General features: G+C 37.2%; 1 protein-coding gene across 3 annotated transcripts in view; it reads right to left on the reverse strand.

The window, feature by feature from the left end:
- Positions 1–20,635, reverse strand: part of Hcf (Host cell factor) — a 722,783-nt gene that overhangs the window by 37,283 nt on the left and 664,865 nt on the right. For all 3 annotated transcript variants that reach the window (XM_090372788.1, XM_090372787.1, XM_090372786.1), the window contains one exon: positions 13,597–13,912. In XM_090372788.1, coding sequence (XP_090228914.1) covers positions 13,597–13,912 — 316 coding nt within the window. The remainder of the gene's footprint in view (positions 1–13,596; positions 13,913–20,635) is intronic.

Raw genomic sequence — 20,635 nt, forward strand, 5'->3', positions numbered from 1 at the left:
AAATTTAACACACAGCTCACAACATGTGCACACTGGCGGACAAGTAGAAAGCAACTGACACTGACACTAGTGCCGCCTAGGTACCCACTTCCTGTGCTGCGTTTATGCTTGTGTTTTCAAATTTTTTCATTATTATTTTAAAAGAGCGTTAGCGTGAAATGGTGTAAACTGAAACGTTGTAAAGGTGGCCTACCTGTGTGTGTGTGTGTGTAGAGAAAGAGATGTGTATTAATAATGATTGTATGGTACAGGGTAGTTAGAATTTTGTCTGAAAAAAATTTCCTACAATCCAGCCATTATTCATCCTTAGTAGTTTGAATTTTTGTTCACTATTTCTGTTATATATATACATAAAATCTACACACCTGAATAATATTTTTAGTATGAACAGTTTACTTTTAACTATTACTTCAGGCATATAGAATTGCCACCTTTTCAAAATCTTGAATCTAATCTGGAGACGATAGAAGGACTGGGTTAATGACAGCAATTCTGAAAGTTCTTCATATAAATTACATTTTTAAAATTGCTTCTAAATTATTTTTTTAAATGTTATTTGTTATGAAAAAAACTTACTAAATTTACTATGTAGATTTTTAATTTTCAGTTAGCACCTAACCAATGCCATAATTTAAAACAATTGTCAACAAGTAGTTGTTTGCAGTGCACAGAAATAAAAATATAATTTTCTGGAAAACACCAATGACAAAAGTCTCATTACTCTTCTGATTTAGTTTTTAAATTCATTTTTGTTTCTACCTACCCAATGCCATTTTTTATTTAAAATAGGGATACACTTTTAAAAAATTGCAACAAGACTGACTTGCACTGCTTTATTTTTAATACATCTTTTTTAATTAATTAAAAAAAAGATTAATTCTACAACTAGCATATTTTTTTTAAAATATAGACATGCTCGTAAAAAAATGCAACAAGCCAATTTCACAATCTTTATTTTTAAACTTGATAATTTATTAGGCAAAGTTGCCTGCCCCTGGTTTAAAAGTTTTAATATTTGTGCCCTAGACCATTGGGATACATGACTAATTCCACAATATCACATTCATATGCATATTTTTTCTCGAACAGGAGAATTTAAAACAAAAACTGGAGCCTAACCATGACATGTTTAATGAAGGGTTTAATGTGGACATCACGCCAAGCATGAACTGAAACCAGTAGTTTTATATATATTTTTATTTTATCTATATTTTATCTTCTGGACCTATCCAATTATCTGTCATCAGTTTTCGAGCGGAGAAAGCAAATTTGAGGATTAATTTACGTATTGGTAAAACAGGTTTAAATCTCATGTTAGTGCCAAATTATCTTAAATTTCAAGTGTATTTCAATTGGTATTGGTGAACTTGCTTATAAATAAGGAAGTTTACTATGTGATTGAGGCGGTATTGGATTGCTCTTGGAAGAGAAATTGCTGTCAAAGTGATACTGCCAGGTTGCCACCACACAATTTTAAAATGCAGATCAGGACAGGTGTAAAGTTTACAGAATATGAGCATTACTTTTGGACTCTGCAGTGGGATTTGTTTGACTATGCATGTCTGCAAGATCCTTACATAATGTGCTCACAGGGAACTAGCTGGCTTTATCACACCCATACCTTGTTGTTGTTATTTGGTTTTTAGGAGCATTAGCAACTAAGGCCATATTGCTCCGGGAATATGTGGTGGTCATTCCCTGACCTTTCCGCATCCTCCATATTTGGTGGTGATGGGCTTGAACCCCGGTCTAATCAAGAAAGCGTGTACTACGCACTGCGCTCCTTCCCACCTGGCTATGGAGGCGCCTCCATACCTTGTGCTCAACTGGATATCAGTAACAACATGTATACACTGTTCATACTGTATCCGGTAAGGTTCGTCATTGCAATCACCATCATTACAAGAACAGATTTCAACATGGTGAGTGTTTTGGTTGCCAACAAAAACTGCTTTTCTGAAGAAGCAGCTGTATGTGGTAGATACCGAAGTATATTAGAGCACATGATGTGCAACGACTCCAACCAGGTGTGACATTGGTAATGGCAGGAACGATCAACAACCATGACATCGCGGCACGGGTCAATGTCGTGTCAGGTTGATCAGAAGTGCTCGGCAATGGCAGAGTGTTCTATGTCCACTAAGCGGATGGCTCTTTCGTGTTTTGAGATACATTTGCTGAGTCTTCCTCCAGTTTCTCCGACGTAGCAACCAGTGCAGTCATGGCAAGAAATGCAGTAGACTAGTCCACTTTGTAATAAGGTAGGAACTGGTGTGTTTTCACTCTAGAGATGAGGGATCGCAATTTCCTGCCTGGGATTTCAGAACCCTAGAAACCTGCTGTAATAGGTTTGGTTAGTATGGAATAAAGGTGCTTGCAGCAGAGTCATTACCTCGAATGTTCCTGTTGTTCGCTACATGGTCATGTGTCTGTAGGTCACACCTGTCGAGAGTACTGGTGGGATAGCCACACCTCGCAAGATCCATCTTGACCCTAGAAATCTTGGTCCGCCTTCATCCATAGAACTAGAGTGGGTCTAGGTGTGATTTAACAAGATTCGCGCAGTGCCAAGAAGACGGCTGTGCATGTATGCTGACTGGTAGTTGGCCAGCACATATTGGCTTGCAATAGATTGTTGTCTTCAAGCACGTACCCTCATGTCGGACAAGGGTGCCTAAGTATGGTAGGGTATTGTCCGACTCTAGCTCGATGGTGAATTTTATGAAAGGCAACAGAGAGTTGAGGTGGTCTAAGAGTCGGTCGCCCGAATCTCTGGGGATAACTATAAACACATCGTCCACGTAGCGACACCAAAAGGTAATGGGATTTGGCATACTCGTAAATGCACAACCCTTCGATCCTTTCATCGCAATATTTGCCGTGACTGAACTAACTGGGGAACCGATGGCTGTACTGTGCACCTGTTGGTAAATGGAGTCGTTGAACATAATTGCGCCACCAGTTAAGCACAGTCTGAGGGTTGTGGAAATATCACCTGATGTTAGTTTGGTCCTGTTGCCAAGGGTCTGGTCGCTCTCCAAGTGTTTCTTGTCACGTGTGATGGCAAGCTCGACTGAGATGGAAGTAAAAAGGGACACTACATCAAATGATGCCATGATCTGACTTTTTAGATGGATCGGTTCTATAAAATCACGACTGTTGGAATCAGTGTTGGCGGTCTTGCCTACTAGAGGAGAAAGGAGCCCCGAGACAAGCTTTGCCAACTTATAACTCGGTGAGCTAGAACAGGAGACAATGGGTCTAAACGGTATACTTTCTTTGTGGACTTTCGGTAGCCCGTAGAATTGCGGGATCTGGCAGCCATAGGCATGGAGGCGACTATGTTTGGATTCTGTTATTTTCTCTTGCTTAAACTAATTGTTGATGAGGATGTTTACTTTTGACTTCCATCGTTCCAAGGCTTTGATGGGAGGAACAGTTAAGGGTTGGTAAACAGAAGTGTCGTGTAGGAGCAACAGGGCTTTCGTCTCGTAATCTGTACGATTCAATACGACTGTTCGAAGCCCTTTGTCTGCTGGAAGGATTAATCTTGCTTCAATGTTTCAAGGGCAGAGATTTGTTTGTGGTTGAGACTGGAAGGAGAAGGGCCAGCATGATATAAAATGAAAATCACAGCAATTTTACATCATGCTCGGCCTTTTTACTTCCATCCCAGTCAAGCTTGCCATCACACGCTTGCCAAGGGTCTGGTTACTATCCAAGAAACCGTTGGATAGTGACCAGACCCTTGGCAATAGGACCAAACTAACCTCGGATGATATTTTCACTGCCCTCAGACTGTGCTTAACTGGTGGAGCAATTATGTTCAACGACTCCATTTACCAACATATGCATGGCACAGTCATATGTTCCCCAATTAGTTCAGCCACAGCAAACATCACGACGGAAGAATTGGAGGGTCGTGCATTAACGAGTATGCCAGATCCCATTACCTTTTGGTGTCGTTACGTGGATGATGTGTTTGTAGTTATCCCCAGAGATTCGGGCAACCGACTTTTAGACCAACTCAACTCTCTGTCGCCTTTCATAAAATTCACCATCGAATTAGAGTCGGACAATACCCTACCATACTTAGACACCCTTGTCTGATGTGAGGGCACACACTTGAAGACAACAGCCAGCACATGCGCACCATTTTCTTGGCACTGCGTGGATCTTGTGTACTTGTGCCTGGACCCACTCTAGTTCTATGGAAGAGAGGCGCACCGAGATTGCTAGGGTCAAGAGGGATTTGCAAAGTGTGGCTACCCCACCAGTACCCTAGACAGGTGTGACCTACAGGAATGTGACCACATAGCGATTAACAGGAACATTCAAGGTAATGACACTGCCGCAAGCACCTTTATTACATACTAACCGAACCCACCATAGCAGGTTTCTAGGGTCCTGAAATCTCATGGGATAAAGTGTGTACAGTTCCTGGGCAGGAAATTGTGATCTCTCATCTCTAGAGTGAAAACACCGGTTCACATTTTACCACAAAGTAGACTAGTCTACTGCATTTCTTGCTGTGACTGCACTGGTTGCTATGTCAGAGAAACTGGCAGAAGGCTTGGCAAACATATCTCAGAACATGAAAGAGCCATCCGCTTAGCGGACATACAACACTTGGCCATTGCTGAGCACTTCTGGTCAACCTGATATGACATTGACCTGTGCGCGATGTCATGATTGTCGATTGGTTCCACCCTTACCAATGCGGCGCCTGGTTGGAGTCGTTGCACATCACGTGCTCTAATACTTCAGTCAAGAGAAGCAGTGGATGTTGTGTCCACCCTATTATTGAGACCAACATTCTCATGACTGACAAACATTGGCAATGTTCACATATGCCGCAACCACAGGTATCAACTTAAACAGTTAGTTGTTACATCACACAGTTTACTGTGCCTGACTGGCACTACAAGCTCTTAAGTTCTACATTCCTAAACTTTCAGTTCAACTGAAGAAGGTTACCATAATAACCAAAAGCTTTTTGTACTGTATGTATTTAACGCATTCTGTTTTACTGTTTAACATTAAACCTGTCATTTATTTTACTCTCCGTTTTGCCCTGTGCTACATAACAGATTATACAGAATGAATCCAGAGTGCACAGGCCTCTTTACCTACATATAAAGTAGAAGTGTGTTACAGGCCTAATGACTGTGATGAGTACAACAAACAGTTATACAGAAAAACACTGTGGGCTAGTAAATCAGAATGTCTTATAACGAAGATTTTAACTTTCCAGATATCGACTGAAACTTGAAGAATTTTGCAGAATTATTGGATGACTGTTGTCTACAGCAGTGATTCTTCATGCATTAAGAATATGTGGGTAAAAGACCCACTGAGTGGCAGTGATCACAGTGTACTTAGATGTAACTACTGTCAAGGGTATAGGGAAGGGTTTTATCTTTTGTAAGGGTAAGTGGTCTCAGACAGTTTTTAAATTCTATGCAGCGGACCAACTGATGACATTACCAATAGCAAATTTGTAATGAGAAGCATAAGTGGATATCAGATGAACTTGGTGGCAGAGAAGAAAAAAATGCATGGGATGCATATAAAGTATCAGGTGATACAGAAGCCAATAATAGATATAAACTAGTCAGCAATCAAGTCACAAAAAAGTTAAACAAAGTAAGGCAGATTACGAGATCTGAATGTGAAGAAAAGCAGCAAAGAATTCTCTTATATTAACAGTAGAAGGGCAGAGTTGAATTACATTGGTCTACTTTTTTTATGTTGATGATCCTGCTCAAGTTGCTAACAAACTGAGTAGTTATTTTGCATCTACATTCATAAGTGAAGAAATCTTTATGAAACTAGATACCAGAAGTTTATCAAACTCTAACAGAGAGTTAAATGATTTGCTGATAACTGAAAGGAAAGTTTAAGATAAACTGTTGAAGCTAAACATAGAAGAGGTGACTGGGTTGGATGGGATTTATCCAATTATATTAAGGGAGGTAGCAAAGGAGGTAAGAAGTGCTTAGGCAGAATTATAAGAGCATCTCTGAATCCAGAGGAGGTCCCCTCGGACTGAGTGAATGTATCCCCAATTCACAAAGGGGAACAAAAGGTGATGTGTGTAATTACAGATATATCAGGTTAACTTCTGTTCCAAGGAAAATAATGGAGCCAGGGGTTAAAGAAGTAATGAAGGACCATATAGACAGGAATGCAATTATACTGCAGTCATAGCATGGATTTGCTAATTGGCAATCTTGTCTGACCAATTGGAATGGATACAGTAACAAAGTAATTGGATGCAAATAATAATTTTGATATCATATACTTGAATTTTAGGAAAGCTTTGCTATGGATACTGGGATGGTTAAATGGGGACGACAGAGTGTTTATTAATGGATGCTGCTCTTCATGGATTAATGTTATTAGTGGAGTATCCCAGGGTTCAGTGCTGGACCCAGTTTTGTTTTCTATATTTATTAATGATATCGATGAAGGTACATTAGGCTTAATGTCTAAGTCTGCAGATGATACAAAGGTTGGAAGGGTGATTAATGACAGTAATGAAGATATACTGTTACAATAAATCTCTAAAAATTAGGCAGATGGGTTGGAAAATGGCAGTTGAAGTTCAACACTGACAAATGCAAGATACTGCATATGATTAGCAGCTATCCTAAATTAACCTACCAACTAGGTGGTGCTACAGTTACAGCTGACAGTTACAGGCTCCGCAAAAACGATAAGTGTTTGCCTTTTATTTACATGATTGTTGTTTTATATTGTACTTAATACGTAGTCATATAGTTATAGTTACGCTGGTTATTTTTTATTTAAATTTAGATAAAGAGTTTTTGTGGATTTTACTTACGATAGGTAAAACCGTTATTTTTGTTCGATTTTTGTAGCCATTGTTTTTGTATATAGGGAATTCAAATTTTTTAATTGAGGTAGCTAGGTAGCTCTAATGCATAATTATATAGTAATACGCTTCACTGTTTCTATTTCATAGTTTCTATTCAAATACTACTGACATTTAATTTATTGATTTTATTAATTTAAACTACCATGCCCCGAACTAGAGCAGCAAAGCAACGGGCACAAAGTGGCAGGAGTGTTGTGACTCGGGGGGAGAACTGAGGGGGGCGATTCTCCAACGCGTCACAGACTAAAAAAATGTGCAACTTGTGAAATGTTTGCCGAACTCTCTGGAACGGAACATGATATTGCCATGGGGGATGTCTTTGTGTGTGTGCGCGATGTAAGGAGTGTAAGGAAATCAGGCGACAACTCAGCGTTGTTATGGGCCTATATGAGAGTTTGAAGGACAGGGTGGATGCCCTCGAAGGAAATAAATTGAGGGGCCCATCAGGCTCTCAGCTGCCCACATCAACGCCAGAGCTTGCACTTGGTCATCACGCAACACAGCGGCAACCCCCAAGGCAGAATGCGCTGGTCCCACAGGAACTATTAGTTGTTGGTGACTCTATTGTCAGGGAAACGGGGAACATGCTATGTAAAAAGGATAGGTGGAACAGGACCAGGGTATGTCTGCCAGGGGCAAAGGTTGATGACGTTGTAGAGCGGATATCATCTTTCAAGGGCACAAAAGGTGATATAGTTGTACACGTTGGCACTAATGATATTAAGAGTAGGAGACCGGCAGAATTACTCAACAAGTACAGGTCACTGTTGAAAAAAAGCCGAGAATTAGGGTTGAATTTGAAAGTGTCTGCAATTCTGCCCAGACACGATAGGAGGGAGTATATGATGAAAGCCTTGTCGATCAATTCGGCCCTGGAAAGATTGTGCAAGGCTCAAGGGGTAGAATTTTTTTCAGCCTGGACTGTACTTGTTAACAGGAGAGATTGCTTCTACAGGGATGGGATACACTTAAATAGAAAGGGTGCAAGAATATTTGCTGATGCTATCGAGGCAGTGTTAGGTGGGTCGGAAAACTGCTAGCTTGGGGGGATACAAAGACTAATAGTTTAACAGTAACCGCAGGCAGAGGTGAAGGTGATTCTTGCACAACTTCTATTAGAATAAGAAGCGACCTGGAGCGAGGGGTGTTGGGGGTTTCAGGGACGGATGGCAGTCATCCTGGAATAGTTGGGTATATGGGATGTGTTAGGGTAACAAGGAATAGGCATAGGAGCATGTATGCTTGCATGTATACCAATGCTAGAAGTATAGTAAATAAATTTGATGAATTTGAAGTGTTGGTCAAGACATCAAAGGCGGATATTGTTGGGATAGCAGAGACGTAGTGTCACAAAGATATAAGGAATGCAGAACTGGAATTTGGGGAGTACAATGTGTACAGAAAGGATAGACAGGACAGAAAGGGAGGAGGTGTTATGCTGTTAATTAAGAAAAACATAAAATCAAAAGAAGTGCATCCAGTTGATATAGATGGACAGTGCACTGTTGAGTCAGTTTGGTGTGACATAAGCACTGCAAAAGCAAAAATAAGAGTAGGAGTGTGTTATAGGCCTAATGACTCGAATGAGTACAATGAACAATTGTACAGAGAAATAGAGTGGGAATGTCTTATAATGGGGGATTTTAACTTCCCAGATATTGACTGGAACTTGTGGGTTGGTCACTCACACACTAGTCAGACTTTTGTGGATTTATTGGATGATTGTTTTCTGCAGCAGCATGTTCGAGAGGCAACCAGAGAAAGTAATACTCTTGATCTGGTTATCAGCAGTGATCATTCGTGTATTAAGAATTTGCAGATAAAGGAACCACTAGGTGGCAGTGATCACAGTGTGCTGAAGTGGGATTTACTCAAAGAGGTAACTACCGTCAGGGGTAAAGGAAAGGGTTTTTGCTTCCGTAAAGGGGAGTACAGTGGTCTCAGACAGTTTTTAAATTCTGTACAGTGGGATCGACTGACGATGTTACAAACAGTAAATTCTAAGTGGGAAGCATTCAAGGAATTAATCGTGGAAGCTACTAGACTTTTCATACCGATGAAGAAATATTGTTCAAGGTTTAGGCCTAAATGGTTATCAAATGAACTAATGAGACTCGTGACAGAGAAGAAAAATGCATGGGATGCATATAAATTATCAGGCGACGCAGAAGCCTGTAGCAGATATAAGCTAGTCTGTAATCAGGTCACAAAGGAGGTTCGGCAGGCAAAGGCGGATTACGAGAAATCTTTGGCAAAAGATGCTAAGAAAAACAGCAAGGATTTCTTTACTTATATAAACTCTAAAAGGAAGGGGCTGAATATGATTGGTCCACTTGACATCGATGGTTCGACTGTTGATGATCCTGCTCAGATAGCAAACAAACTGAATGAGTATTTTGCATCTACATTCACACGTGAGGAATCATTACAGTTTGAAAATGGAAGAAGGTTATCAAATTGTAGCAGTGTGCTTAATGATTTTGTAATAACTGAGAGCAAAGTGGAGGAGAAATTGTTGAAGTTAAACATAAGAAAGGCACCTGGGGCGGATGGGATCTATCCAGTTATATTAAAGGAGGCGGCAAAGCAACTAAGCAAACCCTTAGCCATAATTATGAGAGCATCCTTGGATTCAGGGGAGGTTCCCACGGACTGGAGATGTGCAAATGTATCCCCAATTCACAAAGGAGGTTCGAAGGGTGACACGAATAATTACAGACCAGTTAGTTTAACTTCTGTTCCGGGTAAAATAATGGAGTCACTGGTTAAAGATGCATTGCAGGATCATCTAGACAAGACTGCAGCAATAATTCAGACACAGCATGGGTTTGTTAAGGGAAAGTCTTGTCTGACAAATTTGATTGGTTATTATGATGTGGTCACAAAGGAACTGGATGCAAAAAATAATTTTGATATCATATACCTGGATTTCAGGAAAGCTTTTGACACTGTTGCGCATGGAAGACTACTGTACAAATTGGAGCAGAATGGTATTAAGGGTAAGTTGCTACAATGGATAAAAGGATGGTTAAGTGGGAGAAGACAGAGGGTGGTAATCAATGGGTGCTGCTCTTCGTGGACTAATGTTATTAGTGGAGTCCCACAGGGTTCGGTGTTGGGTCCACTGTTGTTTTGTATATTTATCAATGATATTGATGAAGGCATATCAGGCTTAATGTCGAAGTTTGCAGATGACACGAAGGTTGGCAGGGTTGTTAATGACAGTAATGGCAGTGTGCTACTGCAACAGGATCTAGATAATTTGGGCAGATGGGCTAAGAAGTGGCAACTGAAGTTTAACCTTGACAAATGCAAAGTACTGCATATGGGTAGAAGTAACCCCAGAGAAACGTACCAACTGTGTGGTACTACACTTAAGGTGGTAGAAAATGAAAAAGACCTGGGAGTAATTGTGCAGTCAGATATGAAGTTTTCTGAGCAATGTAGACAGGCTGCTAGGGCAGGTCATGGGGTTTTGTCAATGATATATAGGAATTTTGCTAGCAGGGAAAAGGAGGTGATTGTCCCTCTGTATAAGGCAATGGTCAGGCCACGCCTTGAGTACTGCGTACAGGTCTGGAGGCCTCATTTTAGGAAGGATGTAGATTTGCTTGAGCGTGTACAGAGAAGAGCAACACGATTGGTGAGGGGAATGAAGGGATCCTCTTACCAAGAGAGGCTTAAGTTCTGCAAATTGCAGTGGCTGGAGACTAGGCACCTGCGCGGTGATCTGATTGAGGTCTATAAGGCCTTGAATGGGTTGAGCATGCTGAATTCTGATGGGATCCTCCCACTTGTTCAGAATACGAACCTATGGGGACATAAGTTCAAATTAAGAAAGGATAGATGTAGAATAGATGTGCGGAAATTTGCCTTTAGCCAGCGGGTGGTTAATTGCTGGAACAAACTTCCATCTGTCGTTGTGGAAGTTGATAGATTAAATAAATTTAAGGAGGAACTGGACAGGCATTTGGAGGGAATGGTGTGATTTTTTTTTTTTTTTGGCTGATGCTGCATAAGCTCCTACACTTGCTTTCTTGCATCAAGTGCCACTACTACTACTACTACACTTAGGGTAGTGGAAAATGAAAAAAAGACCTGGGGTAATTGTGCAGTGCAATGAGAAACAGCTCATGAGGTTTTGCCAATGATATATAGGAACTTTGCTACAAGGATAATGTTGTTGTGCTGAGAATTTTTTGGCACAAGGGCCTCTTGGACCATATTGTGCTTGTTCATCATTAACTTATGAATAAATATTTTATATTATAGTTATCAGAGACTATTATATATATCTATGCGTGTCAAGTATTGAAACAGAGCTTTGAAATCTGCGCAATTGCCAAGTATGTGTTGTAAAGTTAAAGGTTCCTGAAAGTTAGCTAGAGAGGGAAAACTGGATTTCTGGATACTTGAATATTGAGGACACTATGAGAATATGTTTGATTGTTAATTGGAATTGACAGAAGGAACATTGAGGAGGATTCTCTCCCATAAGCAAGAACAAATGAGTTATATATGAATGACTGATTCAGAGTCTTGCCAAAATGACTTCTCACCTGCTTCTCATGAAACTAGAAGTCCACAGTTGAGGTTCTTTATTAATCTGGAATAGTCTGTTATTTACTTCAGTTTGCCACAGTTCAGCCCATTGATTCCAACATGCTGTTCTTATAATGGATCTATAATCAGTGTATGGCACTTTTTGATGGCAGAAAGATCCATTATCAGGATGTTTACCAGCATGATCCACTTTCATTACCTGGGATGCCCACATGACCAGGGATAAAACAGAATGTGACCATCTGTTTGCATGTTTGATATTGATATAATTGAGACCGGATCTGTTTCAGAATGGGATGGCGGGAAGAAGTAGTAGATTGAATGGCAGTGACTGCACTTAAGGAGTCTGTGTATATAAGAGCTTCTAGAAAGAATAAGGAGGTAATTATCCCATTATACATGCTGATGGTTAGGCCATATCTTGAGTACTGCATGCAGTCCCGGAGGCCTCATTTAAGAAAGATGTGGATCTGTTGGAATGGGTGCAGAGAAAGAAACAAGATTGGTGAAGGGAATGGAAGGGCAGTCTTACCAAGAAAGGCTTCAGTTCTGCAAATTGCAGCATTTGGAGACTAGGCACATGCAGGGTGATCCGATTGAGATGTTTAAGGCTTTGAATGGATTGAGCATGATCAGTGCTGATGGCATTCTTCCTTTTCCTCAGAGTGCACAGCTGAGGGGGCATAAATTCAAACTGAGGAAGAATGATTGCAGGGTAGATTATATGATGGTTTGCCTCCAATCAGCAGGTGGTTGATTGCTGGAACAAACTTCCACATGCTGTTGTGGAAGTGGGTAGTTTTAATAAATTCAAGGAAGGATTATACAAATTATCGGAGGTGGTGGTGTTTTTTTTTTTTTTGGCTGGTATTTTATAAAACTTAGTTTTCTTGCATCATATGGCACTATTAATACTAATGGCATTCATAGTTTTCCAAAAGAAAACATTTCTTTCATAGTAAACTAGTAAATTTAGGCTTAGGTGGATTTTTAAAATAATTTGCTGTACTGTTGTTTTTTGCCAAAACTGTTTCATTGAAACAACACTTACAATCACTAAAACAAAACAATAAAGAAAGCTGCCCAGAACTTAGATATATTTTAATTAGAGTGAAAAATTTCATCAAAATAATATTCATTGTAATGAGATTTTACTGTAATTGAGTAACAATGTATCTGTAATATGAGTATTCTTGGGCCTGTTTTTACAATTTGGTGATAAAGAAACTTATGGAAAATCCTGGGGAAATTCAGTACAATACGTTTGACTTGTCAGTTCAGCCTCTATAAAAAGAGCTTTGATATAGGAACCAAAGCAAAACCTTTCTCTTGTTTCTTGTTTTTTCAAATTTTTGGCACATCAGCTATTCACATCATAGTGAACTAGTTCTTATATTTTTTATTCAAGCAATTTTTTTGGTGTATTATGACTGTACAAGTGTTTTTAAGAAATGCTTTGCATGTTGTGTAGGCTCAAAAACTCAGAATAATTCACGTGTAGAACCCTATTTTCTTATGAAATTGGCTAACTGCAGCCCAGAACTTAGATATATTTTAATTAGAGTGAAAAATTTCATCAAAATAATATTCATTGTAATGAGATTTTACTGTAATTGAGTAACAATGTATCTGTAATATGAGTATTCTTGGGCCTGTTTTTACAATTTGGTGATAAAGAAACTTATGGAAAATCCTGGGGAAATTCAATACAATACTTTTGACTTGTCAGTTCAGCCTCTATAAAAAGAGCTTTGATATAGGAACCAAAGCAAAACCTTTCTCTTGTTTCTTGTTCTTTCAAATTTTTGGCACATCAGCTATTCACATCATAGTGAACTAGTTCTTATATTTTTTATTCAAGCAATTTTTTTGGTGTATTATGACTGTACAAGTGTTTTTAAGAAATGCTTTGCATGTTGTGTAGGCTCAAAAACTCAGAATAATTCACGTGTAGAACCCTATTTTCTTATGAAATTGGCTAACTGCAGCTGTAATCAAAACTTTTCAAAGGGAAGACAACTGGCAAAGCCACTATGCTTTCATGAAGGGTATACTAGCAATATATGTTTTGTTTAAAAACCTTTTAATCTTGTTTGTTGATTTTGGGGTTACCTGTATATCAAGAAACTTACCTTGTAGCCACCTAACTTGAGTGGCAGGTCCATAACCTTTTTCATTACGTGCAGCTATCCGAAATATGATGGCAGGTTTTGTGGTAGTATCAATGTGGGCAGATGAGAGATGAGAATTGCTAACGGTACAAGAAGGATTTGGCCCACAGTAGACACGTACAAAAGCTAGCTGTGAAGGATTTGATGTAATGGTAGTTTTGGTGTCACCTTGACCGCCTGTCGTTGCAGAACGCATTGCCAAGTAAACAGAGTATTCTGTGATTTCTCCTGAAGTTGTCTGGGGAGCCTCCCAAGATAAATGTGCACCATCACTACTCTGTACAAAGAGGGGGAAAAAAAAAAAAAAAACTTTACAATCAAGAAATATTCTTTTAAATTTCATATCTGACATAAACAAGTAATAGAGTTCACATTTGTGGACTGTTTATTACTTATGGACTACATTTGGTATAAACAAATAATAGACAGTTCACATTTGTTTCTACTGTTACTTTTATTATTTTTGTTCAAATTTAGGCTTGTCCAATAAATGAATATTCAGGAAGATTTAGAATTGCATGTCATAAATTCTACTGTTAATTCCAATAGGAATTGAAAATCTTGTGATGTCATCTCCAGTTTCAGAGAAAAGGATACAAAGATAACACAGATAATTTCATGTGTTTACATTATTAACTTTTATACTAGTATACATTAACTGTATACTAGTATATAGCGAATAATGTAAAAACACGAGGCAACTGACGAAATCAAAAAAATAAAATTTATTAAAAAAAAAAGCACAAGAAATGCTTTGTGATTTACAGGCTACTACTTCCTTTCAGCACCTTCCTACCAATTAATCCGTAGGAAGGTGCTAAAAGTCTTAGCAAACACTTGTACTAAGATTCTAATCACATCACTAGTGAAATGGCCTGCCTGATCATCAGACCTGAATCCTGTTAAATTTTTATCTAAAGGACTGATGTGAAAGGCTATACACCATTGAAATAAATACTTGTCAGGTACATTGGCGGTGTATTCAGAATGCCTTTGATGCTGCAAGAAATATGATAAACATTTTGGAGAATAAGAGACTCATTTGTATATCGTGCAAATGAATGTGCTGCTGCAAATGGTAGCCACATTGAACATTTATTATGAATAATTCCATTATCACACAAAAATTTCTTCTGAGATCTGTCCCACTTTACGATGAACTAAATACAGGAAGTAGTACTCTGCAAATCAACTGGAATTACATGTTTTTTTTTTAAATAAATTTTATTTCTGAATTCACACTGATTGCACTTTCTGTTTTATGTTATTTACTGTTTATAGGGCGCAATGTTGATAGTTTTGCAAGCCTTTTCTGATACAGGAAGTGATGTCAGAAAACTTTAACATAATTTCTTTTAAAAGCTACACTTTTTTTTTTTTGAGAAAAACTATTAAGAACATTTTCAATTTATAAAACTTGCACATACTGTATAATTATACAATATGTGCAAGTTTTATAAGACAAACTTCACTTGCTATGCAAAAAAAAAAATCAAAATATCATGCAAAAAAGACAAGGTACTACAAATATAAAAATATTCTGGGGGGAAGGGCTCTATGCTACTTGTGTATGAGATGGAAAAACATTATTAACCCGGCAGTTGCAGCACCCAAAATGTAGCAAGAACTGTGATGGGTCATCCGTGACCAACTTTCTTTTTAATGCTGCTTAGAAAATACCAATATTTCATCTCTTCTTATTGGATTGCAGTACTTATTGTACTTTTCAAGTATTAATGAAAAATTAAAAATTTTAAAACATGCAATGATTTATTTTATTTTTTTACAGAAAATATTAATTGTACGGAAAATTTCAAAAAAAAAACAAAAAAAAAAACCCCAACATATTAGATAAAATATAAACACCAATCTCTTAGACACTCTTCCATTTTCCAGTTTAAAAGGTTTAAGTGCATGACATTTCAAACATGTACATGAACATATATTTCTGCTTATTATGTATATAAATACTGTATTATTAAAAAAGGTTAAATTATATAATGTATATTCAATACTATTAATTACTTCTGTTTTCAGGTTTATTTAAAATTTTGTGCACTGTCAAAAGTTTCAAATTTCATGCAGTGTGAAGTGCCTGAAATTTGAATCCACATAACTTGCTTCCTGCAGCATAATAGCCATTTGGAGAGAATTTATCACTTATCACAATTTTATTCTGTGAAAATAGTAATAAATCTTTCAAAAACAACTGGAGTAAGACTGCAAATGTTTAATGAACTAGTGGGAGAAGAAAAACAAGTAACTTAAAACTTTAACAAAGGGCTGTGTCAGTGCTTGTCCAGTATCACACTACCATTCAAGCAAAAATTCAAATACTTACAAAGATGTCAGGTTCTTGCATGCAATTTTTGTATGAAAACTAAAAAAAAAATCACGCCAGAAACAACTGCAGTAAAAGTTTTACTATATTTAAGAAGTTGTAAAAATTTCAGATTTTTAATCATTGATTAAGATTTAACGTGAGAATGTATTTCCAAGGGTCCAGGTGGGGAAAATTTAATGAATGCCATAATTAAATAGAACAACTGTACAGGCACAGTTACAATTACAATGAATTTGGAAATAAACTAAATTAAACAGTCTAAATACACACACCCACAAACTGAAATTAAATTTAATTGAAGTAATACTGTAAAATAGCAAATAAAGAAATATAAACAAAGAAAAGCAAGTAGAGGCTGCAAAGCATAAGCAACTATATGTTGTTTGAAGAATGCAATGCAAGTAAATTAAAGATGCAAATACAGCAAAAATCAGTTCTATTCATATAGAAACATTTATGAAGTATACGTGTGTTGGAGTGGTGCTAAATTAGGAATAAGTGTTACAGAAGGAATACGCAACTGTTAATTTTGAATAAATTAAATAAAAAAGGCAAAGAACACAGCAGATTTACAAGCCACTGCACCCCTTGAGCAATGGTAAGATTGTCGTTAATGTGATATTTCAACTACTCTGAATTATCACATTAACAACAGTAACAATACTAAAAATCAATACCCTAACAATGTGAGAAATATACAGAATGAAAATAAATTAAAATAGACCCCCCCCTCATTAGAAGTCTGCTAACTTATTTACTTAATTAATTTAATTTACCCCCGGAATTTACTTTCATTATGTTTAGACAACATGCAGTTGGTTATTTTTTATAGCCACCAATGTTTGCCTTTCCTTTTTCTTTGTTTCTTTATTTGCTATTCTTCGATTAAGTTTAATTTCAATCTATGTAATATGGTGGTAGTGAGCTGAGATGGTAAGCTCTGCTGTACCACCTATAGTCAATTTAATTTATATTCTTGTTTTTATTTTAACTTTGCTTATATGGCTTTGTTTGTGACTTTTAATTTTGTTTATTTGTGAGGTTTCTTTGCTGCTTTAATTTTTTACTACATAAAGACCATCACAATAAGCAAATCTAATGCATCAGTATGTTAATAAATTATGTTAGGTGTGGTGTTTTAACATCTGATCTGTTTAACATTTGAAATGCAACAATTCCATCACCACCACTGCCACTGTCTTTTGCCTATTTGAAAAGAGATGGTCACCCTGTTTTAATTTATTTTCATTCCATATATTGGCTCATATTGTGGTGGGTGATTTTTAGCAGTGTTAAAAGTGGTGATATTTCATGATATTCGATCTTGGCATTTTCAAGGATTCAATCACACATGCACAGACACACCCTCACTGATCTAAATTTTTTCATAATTGGTTTGCAATTTAATTATAATAATTTTATCAGGTATATTCCCTCTGCAAAACCCTTAATCATAATTTAGTCCCACTTGTATTTTCACTGTTCGTATAGTACTAGTTTCAACACACACACACACACACACACCCCTAAAAATTAGAAAACTTTATTCAATATCTAGTATGGCCACCTTTTGCCCAAATTACAGCCTATACACATTATGGCATGGATTCTACAAGATACCTAAGGGAGTTATAAGTAGCTCCAGATTCAACCATCCTTCCATCATGATGTTTGTTAGCTGCTGTATTGTAATCAGGAGAGAAAGGCAAAGTTGAACTGCCTTTTTTGACATAATCAAGACAATCTCAGTTCTGCAGAATTAGGCAGCCAGGGTAGATATTGGAAATCTTAGGAATGTTCTTTGAACCATTCAGATACAAATTTTTCCATGGTGGATATTTGCGGCATTGTTGCCTTGAAAGAATCCATTGCAATCTATGTTAAAATGAAGCACTGCAGGGTGATGTTGATCTGATAAAATATATTCATGGCTTCTATTTGGTGAGAGCGAACAAGTCTGCACCAACAGGAAATACCTCATACGATGATATCACCTCCAGCTGATTGGGTGGGGACATGAGACAGTCTGGATGAAAGGCTTCTCATGAAGCCTCATGGCTCACACCACATTCACCTTACCACTGGTGCAAAAAAAAAAAAAAAAAAAAAAAAGCGTAAATTGAGACAGACTACATGATCCTTTTCTGCTGTTCCATAGTCTTTGTGTTTGGTGTCATCACTACAGTGAAATTATTCAACTCCAGCCATATAATTCAGTTGGAAATGGGTCTTTCTTTCCTCAAATTGAACCTTTCAGTCTGGGATTTATTTTATGTTTTTTTGTACGGTGAGTCTTACATTTCTGAAGCACAACTCAATTTAAACTCCTGTGGTTTCGTTCTTGGAATACTGACTTTCTGCTGCATTTCTTCCTTTTAGAACTGTATTCACATTTTACCTTCCGCTCATTGTGTACTTTTGAGATGGTTGCTTTCAACATACCAGTCATTTCTTTTTTCTCAACTATGGTGGCTCCTCCTCCTTCTAAATTTGTTCTAACAATAACACTGTTCTGAAAATCAGAAAGATCACTTGTCTTCCCCATGAGCAGATTGACTAAGAAGCTCAGGAAATCTTACAGTATTTATCTACCAAGAAACTAATGACTGTACTATGCGACAACTTACATTCGCATATCATTTAATTATCTGTTGACATCAATTACAAAAGTTTTTATACTTTTTTGGCCAAAGCGAGGGAAGGCACGTATATATGTATAAAAACAATTTTGATAACAAGGTCATAACATCACAAGCTCTTCTTTGGTGGAAGAACTAATGAGATACAAAACATTTAAGGCTTACAACTTGTTTTTGCAACTTGAGTCTGCATGATTTAATTCTTTGCTTTCTGGACTGGGAATGCAGTTGAAACGTAAAAGTGCCACTATATGACAGGAACTTCTGTTCTGAGATTGCATTCAGATCCAGACAGAATTGCCAGTTCTATGATTTTGTATGGATTTTGTAAATTTCATTAAATCTCAGTCTTTTGATCTGCAATTTCATCTTAGAAAACAAGAAGTTATAGGAGGTGAGGTAACAGGGAAGTATAAAAGGTCGGGAACCACAAATAAGTTGTTCTTGGTCAAAACTGCTACACATAAAAAGATGTGTATGCAGGCATACTTGTGGCACTTCATACAAGGAGTAATAATAATAAAAAGACTAATTTTACTACTCAAAATGTAAAATGATTTTAAAAACCGTGTATATTTAAAGTCTGTCAGATATTCATCTCTAAGGTATTGTTTTCTGCCTCTACAGGTCTGCAATAATTTCTGAAAATCAGGATCAAACTTAAAAAAAGGACTCCCTCAATGAAAATAATGTATGAATAGCAAGCAAGTGTGCAATTCTATCCTATTTAGTGAAACACCAACAGAAGCATTTTAACTTTTGCCTCTGGAAGAATCTGCTGGAACCTGTGGAAGAATCTGCTGTACCAAGATCCACAGTACTTAAATGGCATGAAAAGTTCAAAGAACAAGAACAGTACAGAATGATCAGCATACTATTGCAGGATGTCCATCAACATCAATAAATGATGTGACTATCCTAATAAAAGGTTAAACAACACTGCATCCATATAAAATTTTTAAAGGAAAAAAAAAAGAAAAAAAAAAAAAATCAGTTCATTGAAACAAGATGAAAAGAAAACTTTACAAAAAAAAACATCCCAATAACCCAACTATTTAGTGGCCAATTTAACAACACTTTTAAATCCCTCTGGATATCACTGTCAGATTTAGAGTAAAAGTAAGGGATGATTATATAGAAATGGTTACATAAAATGATACACTATTTTTAAATTAAAGGAATTTTGTGAATTATGAGGAAAACTACTAGTTTTGAAGATGTGTTGTACAATTCTTAATCAATTATGTGATATAATTATAAAATTGTCACTGTCAAGTCTAGAAAAATAAACTGAATGAGGTTTAGTCACAACACAACAGTGGCCTCCATAGCCAAGTGGGAATGCAGTAGCACATGCTCTTAGAGTAGACCAGGGTTCAAGTCCCTGACTGCTAAATACGGTTGATCTGCCAACCTGCACTGGACCAGAGTGGCAGATTATGGTCCACCTCCTTAACGTGGATCATTGAGGAGGCTTCCATCCTGCAGTGGGTTGATAATGGCTGCAATTTATGCTTTTTTTTTTTTATGAATTAAAGAAATTAAGTGAAATGGAAAAGAAGTTGCACAAAAATTATATGTTTAATTAATTAAAACAAATTGTATGAACTATCTGCTATTTTATTTTTTCATGGTTGTTTTTTTTATATGTATTTAATTTCTTCCTGGATCAAATCCTTTGCAAACTTTTAAGAGCCTCGAGGATGAAGAAATTAATTACCCTGACTTTGGTTGAGTCGGGGTAGGATGATTTGAAATTCAGAATGATGCCTGTATTGGTAGAGTTTCTGCAAACATTTTTTTGGAGATATTTTCTCTTATAATTAAAAAATGTCTAAGAATGGGAGTCTTGTGCTGGTTTCTTTTACCATTTTGACATTTTATTTGGGATGTTGCTAGTTAGGAGTGTTGAAGAACAATTTTAAGCATTTTGGTTGTTGCTTCAGATTGCCAAGACATTATCAATGAATCTACCCCAGAATTTTGGGGTGGGAGTAACAATGTTAAGGAACACTGG

The sequence above is a fragment of the Mastigoproctus giganteus genome, chromosome 4 (genome assembly GCF_048544385.1).
Source record: "Mastigoproctus giganteus isolate SK-2022 chromosome 4, ASM4854438v1, whole genome shotgun sequence".
Classification (NCBI taxonomy): Eukaryota; Metazoa; Arthropoda; class Arachnida; order Uropygi; family Thelyphonidae; genus Mastigoproctus; species Mastigoproctus giganteus.